Genomic DNA, 21473 nt, shown 5'->3' on the forward strand with positions numbered 1-21473 from the left:
CACTGGGAGCACAGCAGGGGACAGTGACCAGAGGCAACATGGAGGGGGAAAAATCTGCACAACAAGTTATTAGCTGGACTGCACTGCTTAAAAGGCTGGTGGAAGCAAATTCAATAGTAACTTTCAATAGAGAACTGAATAAGTAGTTGAAGGGGCTAAAAATTACTGGGCTTTGGGAAAGAGCAGGCAAAGTGATTCTGTGATTCTGATTCTGTGAGTGGGACTAATTGGATAGCTCCTTCAAAGAGCCAGCACAACAGCAATGGGCCGAAAGGCATCCTTCTGTGCTGCTCAATTCCGCAATTCTATGATTCATCACAAAGCTGGAGACTCGTGCCCTTCCCAGACATCAAGATGCCACAGGGCAATTTGAACAGCTCACGGCCCAATCAATACAAACAAGACAGGAGGTGCCTGATCATCGTGTCTTCAGTTAGCGTAGGGCTTCCCACCATCTCCTCACCCACCCCCACATCTCACAAGTCCCTGTATCCCTCCCTTGACTGACTGTCACTGGGATACAGCCCTACAGGGCAAGGAGCAGCCAGCCACCTTACTATCTTCAAGCAAGCAGCCACTTATTAGAAAATAAAAAAAAGAGGGGTCATTATTTGGAAGACCATTACGAATCCTGCAGGCCAAGAGTACTCTTAAGTCAGACAGAGAATTATCATTTTCTGAAAACACGAACCTTCTTGGCATCTGTAGCCTGCTCTTCCAGGGGGGCAGATGCACCTGTATCCATTAATCTCATCCACACAAGTGGCTCCATAAGCACAAGGGGATGACTGGCATTCATCGATGTCTTTGAGAGAGAAAGAGAATAAAAGTACACATTAACAAAGAAATAAGGGACACTAAAAATGCTGATGAGGCCACGTGTTTCCTGCTCTGCCTAATTGCAAAAAGCCAGCCCTGGCCTCTTCAGTCTCATCATTAGTTTCACAGTAAACAATCGAGTTAAAGCAGCCATTGAGAGCCAGCTCTGTAAGAGGCTTTTTATTTCCAATGCTTCATTCAGAGCTGTGTTCACCACACTTGCAGCTGCGCTTCCAGCCACCGTCAGTAGTTTAAAAACACACAGGATGCAAGTTCTCACTCCCTCCCCTCATCTCGAATAGATACCCATTACCTAAAGGGAATGGGTTCACTGCCGCCAAGCCAGAAAAAGCGAGAGAGAAAAAGCAAGAGTGCTTGAGAGAGCCTGAGAGAAAAGTGTGGAAAACAGTTTCTAAAACATATGAGTACATATAGAAATAAATGCAAAGGGACCTTCCCAACATTAACTTTACTCAAAAGTAATATCCAATTCCTTCTTCAGCTCCACTAATATCCAACTCCTCTTGACATGTAACTCAAAATGTCCATCATCAAATTTGAAGTTTAATTGTACTTTTCCCTCTTCTCAGTTTAGTGCTGTTTCCTGAACTACCCTTCTAGTGATATTTTAAATTGATCTCAAGTAACATGTACTTCACTCTTGATTTTCTTCCCTCTTGGTTACCTCTAGACATGACTATTAAAACTGCCTATATCCACCTCTTAACAACACCCAGCTCTGCCTGCCTAACTTGATCTGCTTCCAAAACCTTCATCCTTGATTATGACTGGAGTTCCTCCATACAGTGCCCGAGACCCAAACGCCTTCAGCTGGTTATCAAAAGTCCGCCCACCAAAATCAGGTCAGAATTGGGAATGTTTTGCTGATGACTGCACAAAGTTCAATGTCATTTGCAAATCCTCAGGTACTGAAGTAGTTAATTCCCATATTCAGTAAGAACTTGACAACCTTCAGGCTTGGACTGCTAAGTGACAAGAAAGACACACGCCACAAGTACTAGACAATGACTACAACAAAAGTCCAACCACCTATTCATCATTTAGCAGGATTATCATCGCCTGAGTCCCCTGCGATCAACATCCTTGGGCTGGACGGGGTGGAGAAAAAGTGCCAGAGTACCACTAACTGGGAACTTACTGGATTAGCCACATATTGTGGCTACAAGCAGGTCAGATGCTAGGAATTCTGCAGTGAGTAACTCACCTCCCAACTCCCCAAAGTCTTTATCACCCAGAAGGCACAAGTCAGGAGTGTGCTGGAATACTCCCCACTTGCCTGGATGAGTACAGCTCCCACAACACTCAAGAAGCTCAACACCATCCAGAGCAAAGGAGTCCACTTCATTGGCACCACATCCACTACTTTAAACATTCACTCCCTCCACAACTGATGCATAGTGGCAGCAGTGCTTACCATATGCAAGATGCACTGCAGCAACTCAAGGCTCTTTCGACAGCCATGGCCTCTGTCACCCAGGAGGACATAGGCAACAGGCGCATGAAAACACAATCTGCATTTCCCTCCAAATCTCTCTCAATCCTGACATGGAACCATATCACCATTCGTTCACTGCTGCTGGGTCAAAATCCTGGAACTCCCTCCCGAACAGCACTGTGGGTGTACCTACACCACGTGGACTGCAGTGGTTCAAGAGTGCAGCTCACCGCCACCTTGGAGGGCAATTCGGGATGGGTAACAAATGCCAGCCTAGCCAGTGAGGCTCACATCCATGGATGCATAAAAAATTGCCCTGTTCATCCATCAACCATAGAACGATATAGAGAATAGGAGGCCGCCATTCAGTGCATCATGCCTGTGCCAGCTCTTTCAAACAGCCATCCAGTTAGTCCCATCGCTGACATATATTGAATTCTGTGTGTCCCAACACAATTTTCAAACACTCACCTGCTTTTCCAAAACACTCCATGGTCTCTTTCTTCCCCATCATTGATCTCCCCTAACTCTGGCATCTTGCACATCCCAAGTATCAAACATTCTACCATTGGTGGCTGTGCCTCTAGCTGCCTGGGCTCTAATCTCTGGTTTTCCCTCTCTTTTTTTTTTGTTTGTTCATTGGATGTGGGTGTTACTGGCTGGGCCAGCATTTATTGCCCAGCCCTAATTGCTCGAGAAGATTGTAGTGAGCTGCTTTCTTGAACTGCTGCAGTCGATGTACTGTTAGCACACCCATAGTGCTGTTAGGGAAGGAGATTCAGGGTTTTGACCCAGCGAGAGTGAAGGAACGGTGATATAGTTCCAAGTCAGGATGGTGAGTGACTTGGAGGGGAACATGCAGGTGTTGGTGATCCCGTGCATCTGCTGCCCTTGTTCTTTTAGATGATTGAGGGTTTGGAAGGTGCTGTCGAAGGAGACTTGGTGAGTTCCTGCAATGCATTTTGTAGATGCTACGTACTGCTACTGTGCGTCAGTTGTGGAGGGAGTGAACGTTTGTGGATGAGGTGCCAATCAAGCAGGCTGCTGTGTCCTGAATGGTGTTGAGCTTTTTGAGTATTGTTGGAGCTGCACTCATCCAGGCAAGTGGAAAGTATTCCATCACACTCCTGACTTGTGCCTTGTAGATGGTGGATAAGCTCTGGGGAGTCAGGAGTTCAGTTACTCTCCACAGAATTCCCAGCATCTAACCTGTTTTTGTTGCCACAGTACTTATATGGCTGGTCCTGTTCAGTTTCTGGTCAATGGTAACCCCCAGAATGTTGATAGCAGAGGATTCAGTGAGGGTAATGGCATTGAATGTCAAGAAGAGAAACCCAAACCCCTCTTTCTCTCCTCATACGCTTTAAAACTGACCTCTTTGGCCAAGTTTTCGGACACCTGTCCTAATATCTCCTTAGGTGGTTCAGTGTCAAAGTTTGCCTGGTTATGTTCCTGTGCAGCACTCTAGGATATTTTACTACATTGAAGGTGCTGGATAAATGCAAACTGTTGTTGTTGAAGATCTCATCTTGTTTTCCATGGCTTGCCTCCCTCATTTGGTTTTGTAAATCTCCGTAGTATTACCAGCATGGGTGTGTTTAGAATTGTATCGTATTGCCTGCATGGTGCATCTACTGCACATTCCTCTCTGCAATACTTGCTTCCACAAGCTCTGGCCTCAATAACTCTTGGCCTGAACGATGTTAGCTGATCGTGGATTAGCGGCATGGGGATGGGGGCGCAACTGGCTTCAGCACACTCAGGTTTTACTCATGTGTAATGCTGCCTGCCAATATACTCTCAATTTAAAGAACAGCCAATTTGGCAAGATTCCAGATTTTTCCCAGTATCTACCAGACTTGGTTCAGTGGGTAGCACTCTTGCTCCCTACTCAGAGGGTACTGAACTGTCAGAGGTGCTACCTTTTGGATGAGATGTTAATCGAGACCCTGTCTTCCCCCTCAGGTCAATGTAAAAGATCCTGCAGCATTATTTGGAGATGAGGAGTGGAGTTCTACTCAGTGTCCTGGCCAATATATGCAACTCAGCCATCACTAAAACAGATTCCCTGATCATCACATTGCTGTTTGTGAGGGCTTGCTGTGCACAAATTGGCTGCCATATTTCCTACATTACAAGGGATGTCCCAAAGTCACGAATGGTGCTATATAAACGCAAATGATTTATTTTCATTAAAATTGGAATATGGTCAGGAGTCAGGTACAGAAGGGGAGCTAAAATAAGGTGGTCATAACAGCTCAAAGATTCACAGCAACAAAAGTAATAATTTAAACCAATAAAGTTTTTGTTGCATTAGCTGGACAATATTTATACATAGCAACTTTAATATAATAAAACATCCCAAGGCACTTCAGAGGCATTATCAAATAAAATTTGACACCAAGTTATGAGGAGATAGTTGAAGCGTTATAAAGATATTTAGCCAGTATTGAAGTGGACCAAAAGCAAATTTCTATTTTGAGGAAAAGTATTTCTTAAAGTTTCTTGAAGACAATGAATGGACCTTGTGACTGGGGAAAGAGTCATCAGTGAAGGGGACAAAAGCGCTAATTCTTCCAGAGGTGGCAAAGGGGGCTTTTCATTGTGAATGAATAATTCAATCAGCTGGTGTTGTGTTATACGAGGTACAACTGCCCTTCACTCAGCTGAATGTACCGAGAGGTCAAGGACTGACTGCAACAAAAAGGGTGCTGGGTCATAATGGCACAACCCCTGAACACTCTGCTCTGCTTGTTAGATACTTACTGATTCGACAGTCAGGCCCTGCAAAGCCTGGAGCGCATTCACATCGAAACCAATTCACACCGTCGACACAGATGCCTCCATTGTAGCTGTAAAAGACAAAGCACACCCATACCCCCCAACCACTTGCATGTTAGAAAGTGATCTCTAGCTACTGTCAACACAACCACAGCTGAGAGTGAGGACACATAAGAGAAAAATACAACTTCTGCCTCAACATCACCATCTATTCAAATGTAAATTTCAATTGTCATTAACAGAAGGCATTTCTAGCATTGGGCTGACAATGGGAGAATGGAAGGTTCCAGAACCCCTGCTATTACATTTTCAGCCTACTATCCACAAAGAATTTCCAATATTAGTACCTCTCTTTCTCCCTGTAACCACCCCCACCCCACCCCATCCCCCAACCTGCACCTATTAAAGCTTGGTTATGACTTGTGCCATAGATAATGCAACCCCATTCTCATCAGGAGCCCGGCTTTCCACTATCACTTCGTGGGAATCGGTTGGGAGCAGGTTTGTCCTTTGGCTCAGTACATGTGAGAAGGGGGGGATTTGTAACAAATCTGTTACAAAGCCGATTAAACGCTGCACATTTATTTTTAAATTAGATTACAATAATGCCCTCCTCTTTTTATCCATTGTAGCACCAGCTGGATTAAACTGACCTCCCATTCTTCTGACAGTCACTGGTGGGAAGACTGGCCTAAAAAGCATGCAGTGCGTGTTGGATGGGAGGGGCAAGAGGGAAACTTTTGATAAAAAAAGGTCAGATTCAAAACCATACCTCCCTTTTTTCTCTTTCAAGGGCAGACAGTTTTGTGTTATGCTGCCAGCAGTGGTTTGGTTAGTAGAACTTTCACCCAAGTCCAAAGGTTATGGGTTCAAGCCCCACCCTAGAGACTTTAGCCCCCAACACTGAGGGATTGCTCTACCACTTCTTTTGGTGTGCCTTATTTTGGATGAGGCATTTAACCTAGGCCCCATCTGCCTTTTCAAGTGGACATTAAAGATCCCGTGGCATTATCTGAAGTGCAGGGGAGCTCTGGGCAATGTCCTAGCAAATACTTATCCCTCAGTCAACATGCATTTAACAGATTATCTGATTATTGTTTGTAGGACCTTTCTATGCGTAACCTGCCTGTCATATTTCCCATATTAAAGCAGTTCTTTTTAAAAAGCCACTGCTAAATTAGTCAGTCCCTCAGGCAGGTGGAAACTAACACTAACATCTTTAGATTGGCACTCTGATATCATACACTGGAAAAATCACCGTTCATACTATTGAATGCAGGGCTTTTAATCCAGTGGCTGAATCATTGATAAACTGATTTGAGAGGCGCATAAAGGAGATTAACAGAATGATACCAGGGATGAGGGGCCTCAGTTTTGTGGAGACACTGGAGAATCTGGGATTATAGAAAAGATTAAGGTGGGATTTAATAGAGGTGTTCAAAATTAAAAAGACTTTTCAAAGAGTATATAATCAAACTGTTTTCACTGAGGGTCAGTAACCAGAGGACACAGCTGGCAAAAGAACCAGAAAAAGAAATGAAGAGTGTTTAGTGTAGCAAGTTATGATGATCTGCAATTCACTGCCTAAAAGGATGGTGGAAGCAGATTCAATAGTAACTTTCAAAGGGAAATGGATAAAATACTCAAAGCTAACATTTACAGAGCTCATGGGGAAAGAGCAACAGGGGCAACTAATTAAATCTTCCAAATGGCCAGGACAGGCACAATGGGCTGAATGGCCTCCTTCTGTGCTGTAAGGTTACTTGATGCAATTTTTCTTCCAGGATAATGGAGCTGGATTGAAACAGCAGGCATTGCTGGTCTCCCAGAAGTGGATCTAGCCAATTGCTTATTTAAGATTGGCTGCAGCACTTTGGCAATAAAGGTAACACTTGCTACGAGTGTCACTTACCATGGGTGAGGATTGCAGTCATTCTTATCTGTGGAAGAAAACAAAAGGAACATTAAACAACTTTAAATAAACCTGCTTTACCCAAGTGGGCTCTGGTGATCAGCAGCTCACAAGGGGGGGAGGCAAGCCCCTTACCCTCCCTGTCCCACCCCAGTCCCTGGTACCACTGAAACAAGACAAGTGGTGGCTTTTGTTGATGGATTTTTCCAACACAATAAATTGGATAGATTTCAGTATCTTCAGGGGGATGTCAAAGATCCCCCGAGGGTCAGAGCTATTCATCAATCCTCAGTGCTCCCTTGAGGTTAGGGCCAAGGAACTTGCTTGGTCATATAGTGCGTTTGGATGCCATGTCGGGCTTTAAGCCCTATAAGCCAGGCCAATTCTCCAATTGCAGTACTGAGGAAGTCCAGCATTGTCAGAGATACTGCCTTTTTGGAAAGGTGTTAAACTGACACCTCTCTTGGATTAGGCGCCATTTCAAAACAGGGCTGGGAAATCTTCACAATAATCTGAGAAATATTTATTCCTCAATCAGCACCTCCAAAGCAACTGGCCTTTTAGTGTTTGCGACACCTTGCTATGAATAAACTGGCTTCTGGAAGGCACGCGCAAGAACAGAGCACCCCGTAGACACAAGATGACTAGAACTTACTTTGTGTGCAGCTTGGACCTTCCCATCCCTCCTTGCACACGCAAGTGAAGGTGTCACCACTACCCACACACGTCCCTCCATTCTGGCAAGGGCTGGGGATGCAACTGCTGTTCTTAGCTGAAACACAAGACACTTTACATGTCAAATCATTTTTAACAGGAAACAATTCAAACAATTAAGATGCGCGGGCAGGTGAAGGGGTGAACTCCCAGCCTACACCTGGGCAAGATTAGTGACTGTGTTAGTGGCCACATGACTGTACCAGGAAGATATCCTGTGATTAGAATTCCTGCAAAATCACAACAGCATTCAAAAGGAACAGATCTGCGAGCTTGCTGATATTTACCGATTTCTGTTACCCCTGCCCCTTCCTACTCCATGGCCAGGGGTTTATGGTCCCGCCGCAGGGTGTCTCCCCCAGCTGAGGTGGCAGGTCATTTAAATCTCCATTCAGTTCCGGAGGACCATGGTATCCCACCGGGCCGATGGGGCCATAAAACCCTGGCCCGTGTACTAAATTACTTTAACCAACATGAAGAATCTAAACAGTTTGGCCAAAGGAATTTCCCAAAAGGTCATGTTTTTCTGAGAAACTCAAGGCTCTAGTGGGAATTTAAACAATCCTAGAGAGGTCCAGTCTATTTTTCTACAAATAATAAAGACCACTCATGCTCTTCCCCCGTGCCCCCTCCCCTCTGAAACTTCTATTGTATCCCAAATATCACAGGGACAAAATCCTGGAACTCCCTTCCAAGAAGCAGCTCACTACCACTTTCGAGAGCAATTAGGGATGGGCAATAAATGCTGGCCTACCCAGCATGCCCACAACCTATTAAAAACACCTTGTGGTTACAGATTGATTCACCCTCTCATTGGAACGCAGTTGAAAGTTTTAATCTCATTGCTTCCAAATCAGTTATCAGGCCAGGTTTTCTGTGCGCAAATTCGAGCCAGCAATATTCAAGAGGATACCCCATCCAATACACCAATCTCCATCTCAGCTTGGCTCTGTCAGCCGCGCTCTACAGATCAGAAGGGTTGCAGGTTCAAGACCTCCATTATGTAGTCTACACTGAATGAGGGATTGCTCCATGAACCTGCCTCCAGGTGGACAGTGAGTCAAGAACTTCACCTTGACTAAAGGATGTTAGAAGATACTATGCCATTATTTGAAAGAGGAACAGGGAGTCAAGAGGGTACTTAAGAAAGCTTTTCTATAAAAAGAGGGGAAGAGGGGGACATAGAGAAAGACAAACTCACCAAGGTTACATGTGCTCCCGCCCCACTCTGGAGCACATGCACATCGAAAGGCATCTCCCACATCATGACATGTGCCACCATTACTACAGGTGTTTTCATCACACTGATTCTCTCCTATGGAAGAAAGATCGATTGGTTAAACACATCAGAGAAGGAGGTAATCGGACAAGAAAGTGAAGTTGAGGTTGAGAATCGGGCATGATCTTTTTAAATGGCAGGGAAGTCTCAAAGGGCCAAATGGCCTACCCATGCAATTTTTTATGATGGTCCAACAAGTTGTAATTGTATAGCACCTTCGATGTATTAAAGTCTCAAGACACTTCAAGAGTGTTAAAAACAAAATATGACACTGAGCCACATAAGGTGATACGAGGACAGATGACCAAGTTTGGTCAAAGAGGTCAGTTTCAAGGAGCATCTTAAAGGAGGAAAGGGGGTGGAGAAATGGATAGGTTTACGGAGGGAATTCTAGAGCTTATGGCCCAGGCATCTAATGATACAGTCACCAATGGCGCAGTGATTAAGATCGGGGGTGATCACGAGGGCTAGAATTTGAGCAGCACAGGGATCTGAGAGCTGGAGGGTTAGAAAAAGTTACAGATAGGGAGAATCAAAACCATGGAGAGATTTAAAAACACAAGGATGAGAATTTTAAATTTGCTTGTGGAGCAGTACACAAAATGGGGTCGGTTGACAGGTACTTCGACAAGGAAGCACAAAGGAGATGGGTAAAAGGGACGGTTGGATTAGTCTAGATGCAGCATGTGGTGCGAGTCGCTGACCACTTACTGGAATGACAGGTTTTTCCCTTCCAGTTATTCCTGCATTCACAGTGGAAATCGTTCAGTCCATCTACACATCGGCCTCCATTTAGACAGGGATTGGGGCTGCAGTCATTGAAGTCTACAAAATAGAAAACCACAGAGTTCAAGACAGACAATGAGTTCTATTTAACACAAAGATTTGTTTTCAAACATGAAGGCTAAATACACCAAGAATAAAAGTGAAAAATCCAAATTTTTCTCCATCCTTCTACTGGCAGACGAAAAGAGAGGGAAGATGGGGGCAAATACAATTCAATGCAAGAATTTGAAAGGAAGAACTCATTTCTACAGTGCCTTTCATAGCCCGAGGGCATCAAAAAACATTTTACATCATCAGTTTACATTTAACAATGAGAACTTATGGGTTGGAAACAGGACTGAAACAGCAACATTCAAGCAGCAGCACAAAGTGCAAATTTGAAAATGCAAATATCGTAAAACTAAGTAGACAAAGATTTTCTTTTTTAAAAAAAAAAATCACCATTCGCACAGATAATGTTTTTTTTTTCTGAAATGTGATCACTGTTGTAATGTAGGAAACATAGCTGTACATAAACTGGTTGCAAGAGCCCAGAAACAAATGACCAGACTATCTGTTTCAGTGGTATTGAGATGAGGAGTAAAGATTGACCAGGATGCCCAGGAGAACTGACTCTTTGAATAGTGGAAAGATGGCAGATGGCATCAGTTTAACATCTCAATCGAAGGATTGAAATGCAGTGTGTCTGGTATGTAAATGATCTTCCAGCATTTCTCAAGAGTCCAGTCAGGAGCGCACAATTACAATGTACTGTAAATGCAGAAGGTCAGTGAAACATGCTTCAGTTACAAGGGCACATGAAGGAATGCACAAACCATTCTGTCTCCATACAATTTCGACTCAATTATTGGTTGGGGTGTTCCAGCTGAAATATCAATTGCTCATTCTATTTCAAGGACTAAGACTTATGTAACAAGTTCCAACATTTCCACATTAGATTCTAACTTTTTCTTTTTACTTTTTCGAATTTGTTATCCTCAATGTTCCCTCACACCACATGGGAATGGGAATTAGAGGGGAATCAGGAGATCCCATCTCCCCCTCTGTGTACTGTGAGAATTTAAGTCTATTGACTCAATAGCCATGTTCCCAGTAGATGCAAGTAGGACCCTCATGCGTTTTTAACTCACAGCTCCCACTCCACAAACCGGTCCAGGACCCAGACACACTCTCACCGCTCTGATCCAGAGCCCAGACAACTAGGGAATGGCTAAGTTCACTGATGCATTTGGTGTATACCTGACATGCATGGAGGGTGAGACAGTAACAGAAGTACAGCATCTTTATTTAATAGAGACATATACATACTGGGGAAATGCACACATGCATAGAGAACACAATGAGCTGTATACACCACAAGGGAATCGTGCACACAAACTCGAGCATCCATTACTCACCAATTTCGCACAGCTCTCCTTCCCATCCATCAGGGCAAATACAGCGGAAGGAATCTATCCCATCAATACATGTGCCTCCGTTTTTACATCGATTCAATGTGCAGTCATTGATATCTAGAGAAAAATATATCCGAAGTTACAGCAGAAACCAAACTGGGAAACGTTAACTAACTCATAACAGCTAGAATTGCGCTGCTCTCCTTCAAAATAAGGGGTGTGGAATCTTTTACATCCAACTCTGAGGAGGGACAAGATACTTGGTTTAACGTCTCAGCTGAAAAACAACACCTTCAATAAGCCTGCATTCACCCCGCACTACTGGGAATGTCAGCCTGGATTATGGGCTCAAGTCTCTGGAGTGGGACTTGAACCCATGACCTTCTGACTCAGAGGTAAGCACAGACATACCACCATGCTGATCTACTTCAGAACTTTCACAAGGTAGACAAGAGAGAGTCCTTGCAGCTGGTGAGCAGCCTGGAGACCAAGTTGACAACATGGGACAACAGTGCTATGAAGCTTCCAAACCCCGCCCAATACAAAATACAAACAAATAATATCTAGCAAAACTAGCAGGGTCTTCACTTACTTTCATGGCAGTACATGCCAGTGAACCCTCGATCACAGGCACAGGTGAAATTCCCAGCAGGCTGGCTGATGCATTTGCCACGAGGGCCACAGACGTTGGATGATATGAAGCGGACACCACCCTGACTGGTGTTGCTGGAGATTGCCACTGTACAGCTGTCAATAACTGCAAAGAGGACACAAGGAATTTTACCAACAGACAAATTCCACCCGAGCCAACACATTCATTTTTAAAGGCCTCTATCTCCATCCAAGTCCTCCCCAATTCTTGCTGCATCTCTCAAACATGCCACATCTCTTAAACATGCCGCTTCACCCACCATCCCCCACATCCCTCAATCGCATGCAATTGCCCTTTGTCACATTTACACTATTTCAATACCCTCCCCTGGTAACGTACTCCCTAAATCTATTTCCCTTTAGGTGTACAAGTTCTTTCCAACTTCCCTTCTTACTCCTAACTCCCTAAAATTTGCATAATGCTCCCTTGTACATTGAAGCATTAACTGCAGCTGACAATTTCCTTGAATCAATTTAGTCAATTTTCTCTGCAACTTCAACTAGGTCAAATGGAAATCCCTTTTCCAAACACAACCTCATTTCCCCAATTTAGAGTACTAATACGTAGACTGTTGCCCGTTGGTTTCCCCTGTATCATCTTGGGATAATAACATCCTTGTTTTGATTAACTGACTAGGGCTGAGCATCTTCAGATGGCATTAGTTAAAAGGTGATAAACTAGCAGGCTTCCAGGGTACAAGTGCCTGATTTACACAAAGTCCTGACATATAAGGTGACTCAATACCACAGTTCAAAGAGAGGGCAAGTGAAAAATGGAGGGACAAACGTCAGACAGTCAACACCAACACCAGATTACTTAACACATGGCAGTGTGCATGCTGACCCTGCAGATTAAATGTTGGGACACCATGAGGATTCGAGTCTGCACTTGCACATTTTGTTCATGGCACGTGATGGCTGGTGGCTACAGGAGGTGAGAGGCTGGGGATTCTACGATGAGTAACTCACCATTCACTCCCTCCACCACTGCCACACAGACAGCAGTGTGTACCATCTACATGCTGCACTGCACCAACTCACCAAGGCTCCTCCAACAGCACCTTCCGAACCTATGGGCTCTACTACCTAGAAGGACAAGGGCAGCAGAAGCATGGGAACATCACCACATGCAAGTTCCCCTCCAAGTCACACCCCACCCTAACTTGGAAATATAATACCATTCCTTCACTGCTGCTGGGTCAAAATCCCGGAACTCTCTCTAAAAGCACTGTGGGTGTATCGACACAATCTGGACTGCACTGGTTAAGGTGGCAGCTCATCATAACCTTCTCAAGGACAATTAGGGAAAAGCAATAAATGCTGGGCTAGCCAGCAATGCCCATATCCCATGTACGAATAGATAATAAAAGTTTCTCTGGACATGCACTATTTCTTCACCGTGCATGCATCCTAACTCACACCAAGTCCCTTTCACCCATCACCCTTGTGCTCAATAACCTACACTGGCTACCAGTCTTGCAGCACCTCAATTTTCAAATCCTTCCATGGCCTCACCCCTCCCTTTCTCTGCAATCTTCACCAGCCTGACAATCCTCAAAGATACCTGCGCTCTTCCAACTCTGGACTCTGGTGAATCCCAGGCTTGACTCGTTACACCACTGGTGGGTGTGCATTCAACTGCCTGTACCCCAAGCTCTGGAATTCTCACTCCAAACCTCTCCGCTTTTTTACTTTCCTCTCCTTGTAAGTCCCTCCTTAAAACCCACCACTGACCAACGCCTTGACAGGTTCAGGGTCAAGGCTATTTTTTTTGTCCGACTACACTCTTTTGAAGGGCCTTGGGACTACACTAATAGTGTGATATAAACATGAAGGTTGTTGTTGTAATGACACTTTTCCGGGCCAAAGATTGTGCTCCTGAATATTGCAGGCACTAATCATCTCCCTGTACATGCTTCCTTAACAGAGTTATCTCAATTATTCACAGTTTTGCTCTTTTGCAGTCATTTGCCAGTTACTAGCCTCCATGCAACATGGAGACCTGTTCTCTATCAAGGGCAAGTGTGGAGTCAGGCTTCCGTGCTGTAGGCAGCCATTACCATACACTAAAATCTACCGTCCTACATGAAGCATGAGGATGGGTTCTCCTTCACATTGAAGAGCTCCAGTTGATGGAGGCAGGTGCTCACACTTGGCAGAAAAGCTTCTTCAGAACCTGGCTAGTATGGCGCTTCATATGGGATTGAAAGCTCACACCAAGGCTAGGATTAGCTCACTTCCAAACCTGCCAACAAATGTAGCACCCTCATTTGATGCCTCATGATAAACAAAATATGTCATTGTGGAATGGCCGGCAGGCTATTTAATTGCTCATCTTCCCTTGCCAGCAGCATTTCCAAAGTCACTTTGGCACAGAAAGCATTTTAAAGCATCTGGGTCTGTCACGAGCAGATGTATTAGCAACTAGAGGCCCTTTATCATTGATGAAGCACTGCAGAGTATGGGAGGGTCACTCCACTGCACTAGCGTGCTATTTAATAAAAGGAGGTGACAGACGATACCTCTGTAACTCAACCAAGTTTTTTTTGAGGCCTCAAGAGCAAAGTCAGAAGCATTGAGACACTGGGGTCCCAATGGTCAGGTGAGTGGGGACAAAAGAGGGAGAGCCACCTGGAGTTTGCAGGTCTTCACTTTCTCAGAGCCCCTGCATTCAATTCTCTCTCATCAGATGTCAAAATGGAGACAAACCATTTCTATAGCATTTTTCACAATCTCTGGACATCCCAAAGTACTTCACAACCAGTAAAATACTTCTGAAGTGTCATCACTTGTAATGCAGGAAACTCAGCAGCCAATTTGCACACAGCAAGTTCCCACAACAATAATATGAAAATGACTTGTTCTTGTGATGCTGATTAAGGGATAATTACTAGCCTAGGAAAGCATGAAGAACTCCCTTGCTCTTCAAACTCGTGCTATGGGATCTTTTACGTCCACCTGAGGGGGCAGATGGAGCCTCACTTGAAAGAAAGTAATTATGACAGTGTGGCTCTTTCTCAGTACTGTACTGGAATATCAGCTGGATCTCGTATTCAAGTCTCTGGAGTGGGCCTCAAACCCAAGACCTTATGACTGAAGCAAGAATTTTACCAAATGAGCCACAGCTGACAAAGGTATCTACACAGGATTAACACAACGGGTGATAGCTACCTCGACAAGGAGCAGATTTACAGTGGTCCTTCAGAAGTGAGCAGTTCTTCCCTTCATAGTCCTCAGGGCATGCACAGTAGTAATCTTCACCAAGAACATAGCATTTGGCTTTATTCTGACATGGATTGGGATCGCAGTAATTGACTTTTCTCTGTGATGGAGGAAGCAAAGTGCATCATTAAGATTCAGCAGAGCTATGGCATGGTGCAGAAGAACACACTAACATATCTTCACTCACACATCCCCTCCATCCCATGAATTGATCCAAACCTGTTTTCAATCCATTAACTTTGTTGAGACTATAGTCAATGTCCTTCTGAAATCCTCTTACCTTAAAATCAAAACAGACCGTCCTACAAAGCACAACTCCTCACAGCCCTGAAATCAATTCTTGTCGCACTATTCTGTAGCTTATTCCCAATACAAACTACAGACCTCATTCCCTCAGTCCCTCCTCCAATCTACATGCTGTAAAAACTGTTTCCTGATTTCCCCCAACTTTCCTTCAGTTCAGCACCACCCTGCCTACCTCAACTTTCAAAACAAGAATCGGACATTAGATACGGAGTATACAAAGAACAGAAACCACATGATTACAGCATTCAATCATACCCCACCCTTTAAAAAAAAAACAGCAAGAACTGTTAAAAACAGAATTCATTAAATAGTTTGGAGGCACAGTGGGCAAGGTGCTGAGCCAGGAGCTGAATGCAAGAAATTTGCATTCTAATCCCACCGGAGTACTGATTGAGTAGATTAATTCCCACCAGCTGTTGGAGATGAGTTTATATAAAGAAAGCAAAACCCTTGAAAGCCTTACTGATAAGTGGAATAATCACATAAGATGATTCACCACAGCAAGACTAATTGGCACACTTAAGGCACTCAAGACTGGTCCTATCAATAAACTGTTTTTGATTAAACAAATTGGACCAACCTCACATCACAAAACAATGTAGATAGGAAAAATATCTGGGGTGGCATCATCCCATTGACAGCAGGCGTAGGATAATATAGCACAGGAGACAACCATTCAGCCTATCATTCCCTGTTCTGGCTCTTTCAAAGAACTATTCAATTAGCCCCTGTTTCTGCACCATAGCCGTGCAATTATCCCCCCCCCACCATTTTAGTATTTTGCAGAATCACAGAATTGTTTCAGTGCACGAGGCAGCAACTTGGCCTATCATGTCTGTACCAGCTCTCCAAATGAGCTATTTCTTTAGTGCCACACCCCCGCCTTCGCCCCGTAACCCTGCACATTCTTCCTTTTCAGATAACGGTCTAATTCCCTTTTGAGTGAGTCAATTGACCCTGTGTCCACCACACTCTCAGGCAGTGTATTCCAGACCTTAACCACTCACTGCATGAAAAAGATTTATCTCATATCTCTTTTGCTTCTTTCACCAATTACTTGAAATTTGTGTCCCCTAGTTCTCAATCCTTTCACGAGTGGGAACAGTTTCTCCCTATCTACTCTGTCCCGGCCCCTCATGATTTTGAACACCTCTATCAAATCTCCACTCAGCCTCAAGGAAAACAGTCCTACTTCTCCAATCTATCTTCATAACTGAAGTTCCTCATCCCTGGGACCATGCTTGTGAATCTTTTCTGCACTGTCTCTCATGCCTTCATATCCTTCCGAAAGAGCGGTGCCCTGAACCAGATGCAATACTCCAGCTGAGGCTGAACTAGTGTCTTATACAAGTTTAACATAACCTCCTTCTCTTGTACTCCATGCCCCTATTAATAAAGCCTAGGGTACTGTATGTTTCATTAACTGCATGCTCAATCTGTCCTGCCACCTTCAGTGACTTATGCATATATATGCCCAGGTTCCTCTGCTCCTGCAACCCCTTTAGAATTATATCCTTTATTTTATATTGTCTCTCCATGCTCTTCCTGTTAAAATGAATCACTGCATGGAAACTCACCTGCCACCTGTCCGCCCATGCCACCAACTTTGAAGTTCTACACTATCCTTCACACAGCTCACAACACTTCCAAATTTTGTATCATCTGCAAACTTTGAAATTGTGCCCTGTACACCAAGGTCTAGGTCATTTATCTATAATCAGGGAAAGCAAGGGTCTCATCACTGACCCCTGGGGAATTTCACTACAAATCTTCCTCCAGACCAAAAAACACCCATAAACCTCTGCTCTGTTTCCTGTCACTCAGCCAATTATTTATCCTCTTTTCTCTTCTGAAAATTAAGATTGAATCTCCTTCAGCCACCTTTTCAGGCACTGCATTTCAGTGCATCAAGTTGCTACATGGAGACATTCCTCCTCATCTCCACCTTGGTTCTTTGGGCAATTATCTTAAAGTCGATGTGTTCCGGTTACCAAACCTCCTGCTGGTAAAAATAGCACAAGTGGCGTTGCCAACAGGTTCCCTGGCCAATCCCCAATGCATGGGGTAACTGAGCTTTGGGGGGAGTTTGTGGGGGGGGGGGAGAACAGCTGTAATCAATTCAAAAGGACATAATTCAGAGGTACAGAGGAGAAAGTGGAGGTCAATCACCCCTGCCTTGCTCCAATTCCTAATTCCCATTACGCTGCAAGGAGGCAGCCAGGACCTGCCTTACAGACATACACAGAAAGAATTGACATTGATCTGTCTTTAAGCATCTTCAGACAGACCATTTATGTACAATGCTGATGGAGTCAAGCCAAATGAGCTTTTTAAATTATGCTCAGGCCCACTGAGAGATGCCTCAACCCGATCTACATGCGGCAGCACTACATCATATTTAAACCACCTTTCTACAAGTGAACTGAGCTCCCGAATCAGACACCTGCTGTCCTGCTCAATCACTCGCACCGTAACCATCATGGGAGCAAGATATTACACTGAGGTCACTTGGAGTTTTGCAGTCAATGTCAAAGGCTGCAGCTCTGCTGACATAACCACAACATCCAATAAAGTAAATATTTGATAAGATGTAGGGATGTTTCCACTTGTAGGGGAAGCTAAAACTAGGGGTCAAAATATAAAATAGTCACAAATAAATACAATTCAGGAAATACTTCCTTAAGCAGAGAATGGTGCGAATGTAGAACTCACTAGCACAGGGAGTGGTCAAGATGAATAGCATAGATGCACTTAAGGGGAAATTAAGTAGTGCAGAAAGGAGAAAGGAATGGAAAGATATACTGATCGGGTTGGATGAAATAAGATGGGAGGAGGCACCTTGGAGCAGAAGTTCATAGGCTGAATGTTCTGTTTCTGTGCTATAAATTCTATATAATGTGCTGTAGGGCCATAGAATTTTAAATACAAAATCTATCATTTGGCTCGTTGTGCTTGTGTTATCTGAGGAGTTTACCCACTTACTTCCATCCCCTTTCCCTGTATTCTTATACATTTTTCTTTTCCAGATATATATCTGCTTCCCTTTGAAAAGCCATTGTAATTCTGCTGCATCCACTGTTTCTGTCAGGCACTCCATCTCCGAATAATCAAGTGCAGGATAAATTTACTCCCAAGTGCACCCTCATTTCTCTTGCTGGTTATCTTCAATTTATCCTCTCTAGTTACAGATTCACCAACCAGGAAAACAGCTTTTCTCTCTAGATTTACCTCAAAAGCCCTCATCATTTTGAGCTCCATTTCTCCTTTCACCTTTAGTCAAGTGAAAAGTGCCTCCCATTTCTCCTCATAACCAAAGCTTCTCATTCAGGAATTAACACTTATCCCCTTTTCTTGACATTGAAACCGACATCGTCCCCAAAAGGTGGGACTAAATGGGTTAAAATTGACAATTGTGGTAGACCCGCTCATCAGGTCAAAAGCTCAGAGACATCTTTAGCCACATCGTTACTCTCAAAAAACCAAAGCCACTTCACGAAGAACTGTAAAACTATTAAACTTGCTGAAACTCACAAAAATAGCCAAAGGAAAGATGGAGGAGAATTGTCCCCATGTCGTGCAGGAGTGGGCGCGGGTCCAATCACCGCCCGCGATCAAGTCCACGCCGCCATTTTACGTGGGCAGGCCAATTAAGGTCTGCTCAGCGTAGTTCACGACTTCCTGTGCATAGCAGGAGTGGGCGGGTGCGCTCAGACTGCCGGGTCCAAAGGCGACCCCCGGTGGTCTGTATAAATGAAGGCCTGGTAGTCTTGGAAAGGTTGCTCACAATGGCTGGGAGAAAGTGTCAGCAGAGGGGCAATATTGGTGATACAAAACCGAAGGGTAGGCCGGAGGGACGGGGCCAGGCCGAAGGGGCGGGGCCAGGCCGGAGGGTAGGCCGGAGGGGCGGGGCCAGGCCGGAGGGTAGGCCGGAGGGGCGGGGCCAGGCCGGAGGGTAGGCCGGAGGGGCGGGGCCAGGCCGGAGGGTAGGCCGGAGGGGCGGGGCCGGAGGGGCGGGGCCAGGCCGGAGGGTAGGCCGGAGGGGCGGGGCCAGGCCGGAGGGTAGGCCGGAGGGGCGGGGCCAGGCCGGAGGGTAGGCCGGAGGGGCGGGGCCAGGCCGGAGGGTAGGCCGGAGGGGCGGGGCCAGGCCGGAGGGTAGGCCGGAGGGGCGGGGCCAGGCCGGAGGGTAGGCTGGAGGGTCAGTGTGCTCCTCGTTTTTCAGATGAGTGTCTAGCTACCCTCCTGGAGGAGGTGGCAATGCGGTGGGAGGTCCTTCCTCCGATGGATGGGAGGCAGAGGCTCCCCCAACATGACCAAACATGTGTGGGAGGAGATGGCTGAGAGTGATAGCTCTGCAGTGCACCTGGCTCCCCTTCTGCAAAAGGTTCGATGATCTCCTGCGCTCAGGGAGGGTGAGCATCAAGTTGCCTCAAGTCACTTAATGCAGCTGTCACCCTTTCCCCGAAACCGCCCCGCCCCCCCACACCACCCCCCCCACACCCCCCACCCCACACCCCCCCGAACCCCCACCCCCCCCGCCAACTCTGAGTACAGTAACGTCATTGAATCCCTCGCTGGGTGTGACAGCAGAGATTGCCCATGCCCGGTTCACCCTGAGAGGGTTGAGCTAGGATGTGTTCTGCATCTGCAGCATGTGTGACACTGATGCCCAGAGTATAGAATGGGGGTGAAAGTCAAGGGTCTGAACCTAGGCAGAACTGCTGGAACAGAAAGCATGTCGAAGCCAGGGTGCTAACGTGCTGGGAGGGGAGCTTCCAGTTGGCAGGGCACCAATCCATCTTCTGGTGTTTGCAATCCACGTGCTTTGTGCCTCTGGCTTAGCAAAATGGTGCCACATGTGAAGGAGGCAGCATTTGGGCAATGTGAAGGTTGCGGGGGCGGGGGGGGGGGGTGGCATTGTGGTCAGCCCTGGCTTGTTCAGGTGAGTATGTGGCAGCTATGGGGTGATGAAGAACCGGAGTCCTGCAGTGTCCCACTCTGGCTGGGTTGGCAGGGATGCGGTGGGAATTCAGGTGCAGGCTGGAATGATGAATGCTCCTCTTCTCCCGTTCAGGAAAAGACTGCGCACACTGCGTCAGGACGAATGTGGACTCATGGAGGGCAGACCCAGTTGGCCATCCTAACGGCTTTTGAGCAGCAGGCCATGGACCTTGAGAGGCGCCTTGCCCCCAGGTCCACCGGTGGCGGTGAGGCTGAGGTGCCACAGGGAGGTATGTTTGGTGAGCACTCAGGTCACCATGTGTGTCACAGAAGCCATGGCGCTGCTGGATGCTCAGTAATTGAAGTTAGCAACATGGGCTTACTCTTGATTTTGAAAGGATGAGCACATGCTGATCTGGGGGAGTGGCATCCAAATTGACATTGTCGGCACTGTGACAAATCAAATGTCCTTTTTCTTCTTTTCAGCATCACTAGAGCAGGTCCGGGAAGAGGAGGCAGAGGGACCACCTCTTAGCCCTGAAGCCCCCTCCCGAGCAAATGCACTCATCGGCGTCACACCATCTCTGCCTCGGTGGGAATTAGATCTTCGGCTAGTGTCCTGGGGCAGAGCACTGAGGACATTCATACTTGCTGGAGGTGCGGGCAGAGACAGAGTGCCCAGGGCTCCAGCAGTCGGAGGACTGCAGGGGACCAGGTACATGCTCGGTCAGTGGCTGATGATAGGCCTCTGGAGTCGTCCATGAGGCAGCAAACGCTGGAAGTGCAGCAGGGTATGTGGGACGATCTGGCAGATATGCGTGGCATGGTGCCCATGCTGGAGGAGTCCACACGGAGCATGGATGCAATGAGCCTCAGGGCTCAGCGCCATGTTTCCTCCTTGGAGAGAGTGGCAACTCCCGTGGAGAGGCACCTCCAGGAGAACAATCAGAGCCTCCTGGGGTCATGTTCAGACCTGCAAGCCCTCACAGCGGCATTGGCCACAGCTGGTCAGTGCCAGGGTGGGAGTTGGTTTGGGCACCAAGTATCCCAGCTCGGTATCCATCCAACTACAGTGAGCATGGAGGTCCAAAGTGACCTCACTGCCTGTCGTCTCTGCGGGCTTCTCTCAGAGTGCTCCAGATGAAGGCAGCAGCTCCTCTACCCCTCTGCCAGTGACCATGGGATCCAACGAGGCTGTGGTGATTGGGGAGAAGC

At 46.1% G+C, this 21473-nt stretch overlaps 1 protein-coding gene across 3 annotated transcripts in view; it reads right to left on the reverse strand.

Moving 5' to 3' along the window:
* Positions 1–21473, reverse strand: part of LOC121292804 (protein jagged-2-like) — a 179239-nt gene that overhangs the window by 14509 nt on the left and 143257 nt on the right. For all 3 annotated transcript variants that reach the window (XM_041215221.1, XM_041215220.1, XM_041215219.1), the window contains 9 exons: positions 14964–15114; positions 11734–11898; positions 11145–11258; positions 9673–9786; positions 8884–8997; positions 7624–7740; positions 6969–6996; positions 5042–5127; positions 692–805 (listed from right to left, as the gene is read on the reverse strand). In XM_041215221.1, the coding sequence (XP_041071155.1) occupies positions 692–805; positions 5042–5127; positions 6969–6996; positions 7624–7740; positions 8884–8997; positions 9673–9786; positions 11145–11258; positions 11734–11898; positions 14964–15114 (1003 nt within the window). The remainder of the gene's footprint in view (positions 1–691; positions 806–5041; positions 5128–6968; positions 6997–7623; positions 7741–8883; positions 8998–9672; positions 9787–11144; positions 11259–11733; positions 11899–14963; positions 15115–21473) is intronic.

Source organism: Carcharodon carcharias, chromosome 20 (genome assembly GCF_017639515.1).
Source record: "Carcharodon carcharias isolate sCarCar2 chromosome 20, sCarCar2.pri, whole genome shotgun sequence".
In the NCBI taxonomy this organism is placed as follows: domain Eukaryota; kingdom Metazoa; phylum Chordata; class Chondrichthyes; order Lamniformes; family Lamnidae; genus Carcharodon; species Carcharodon carcharias.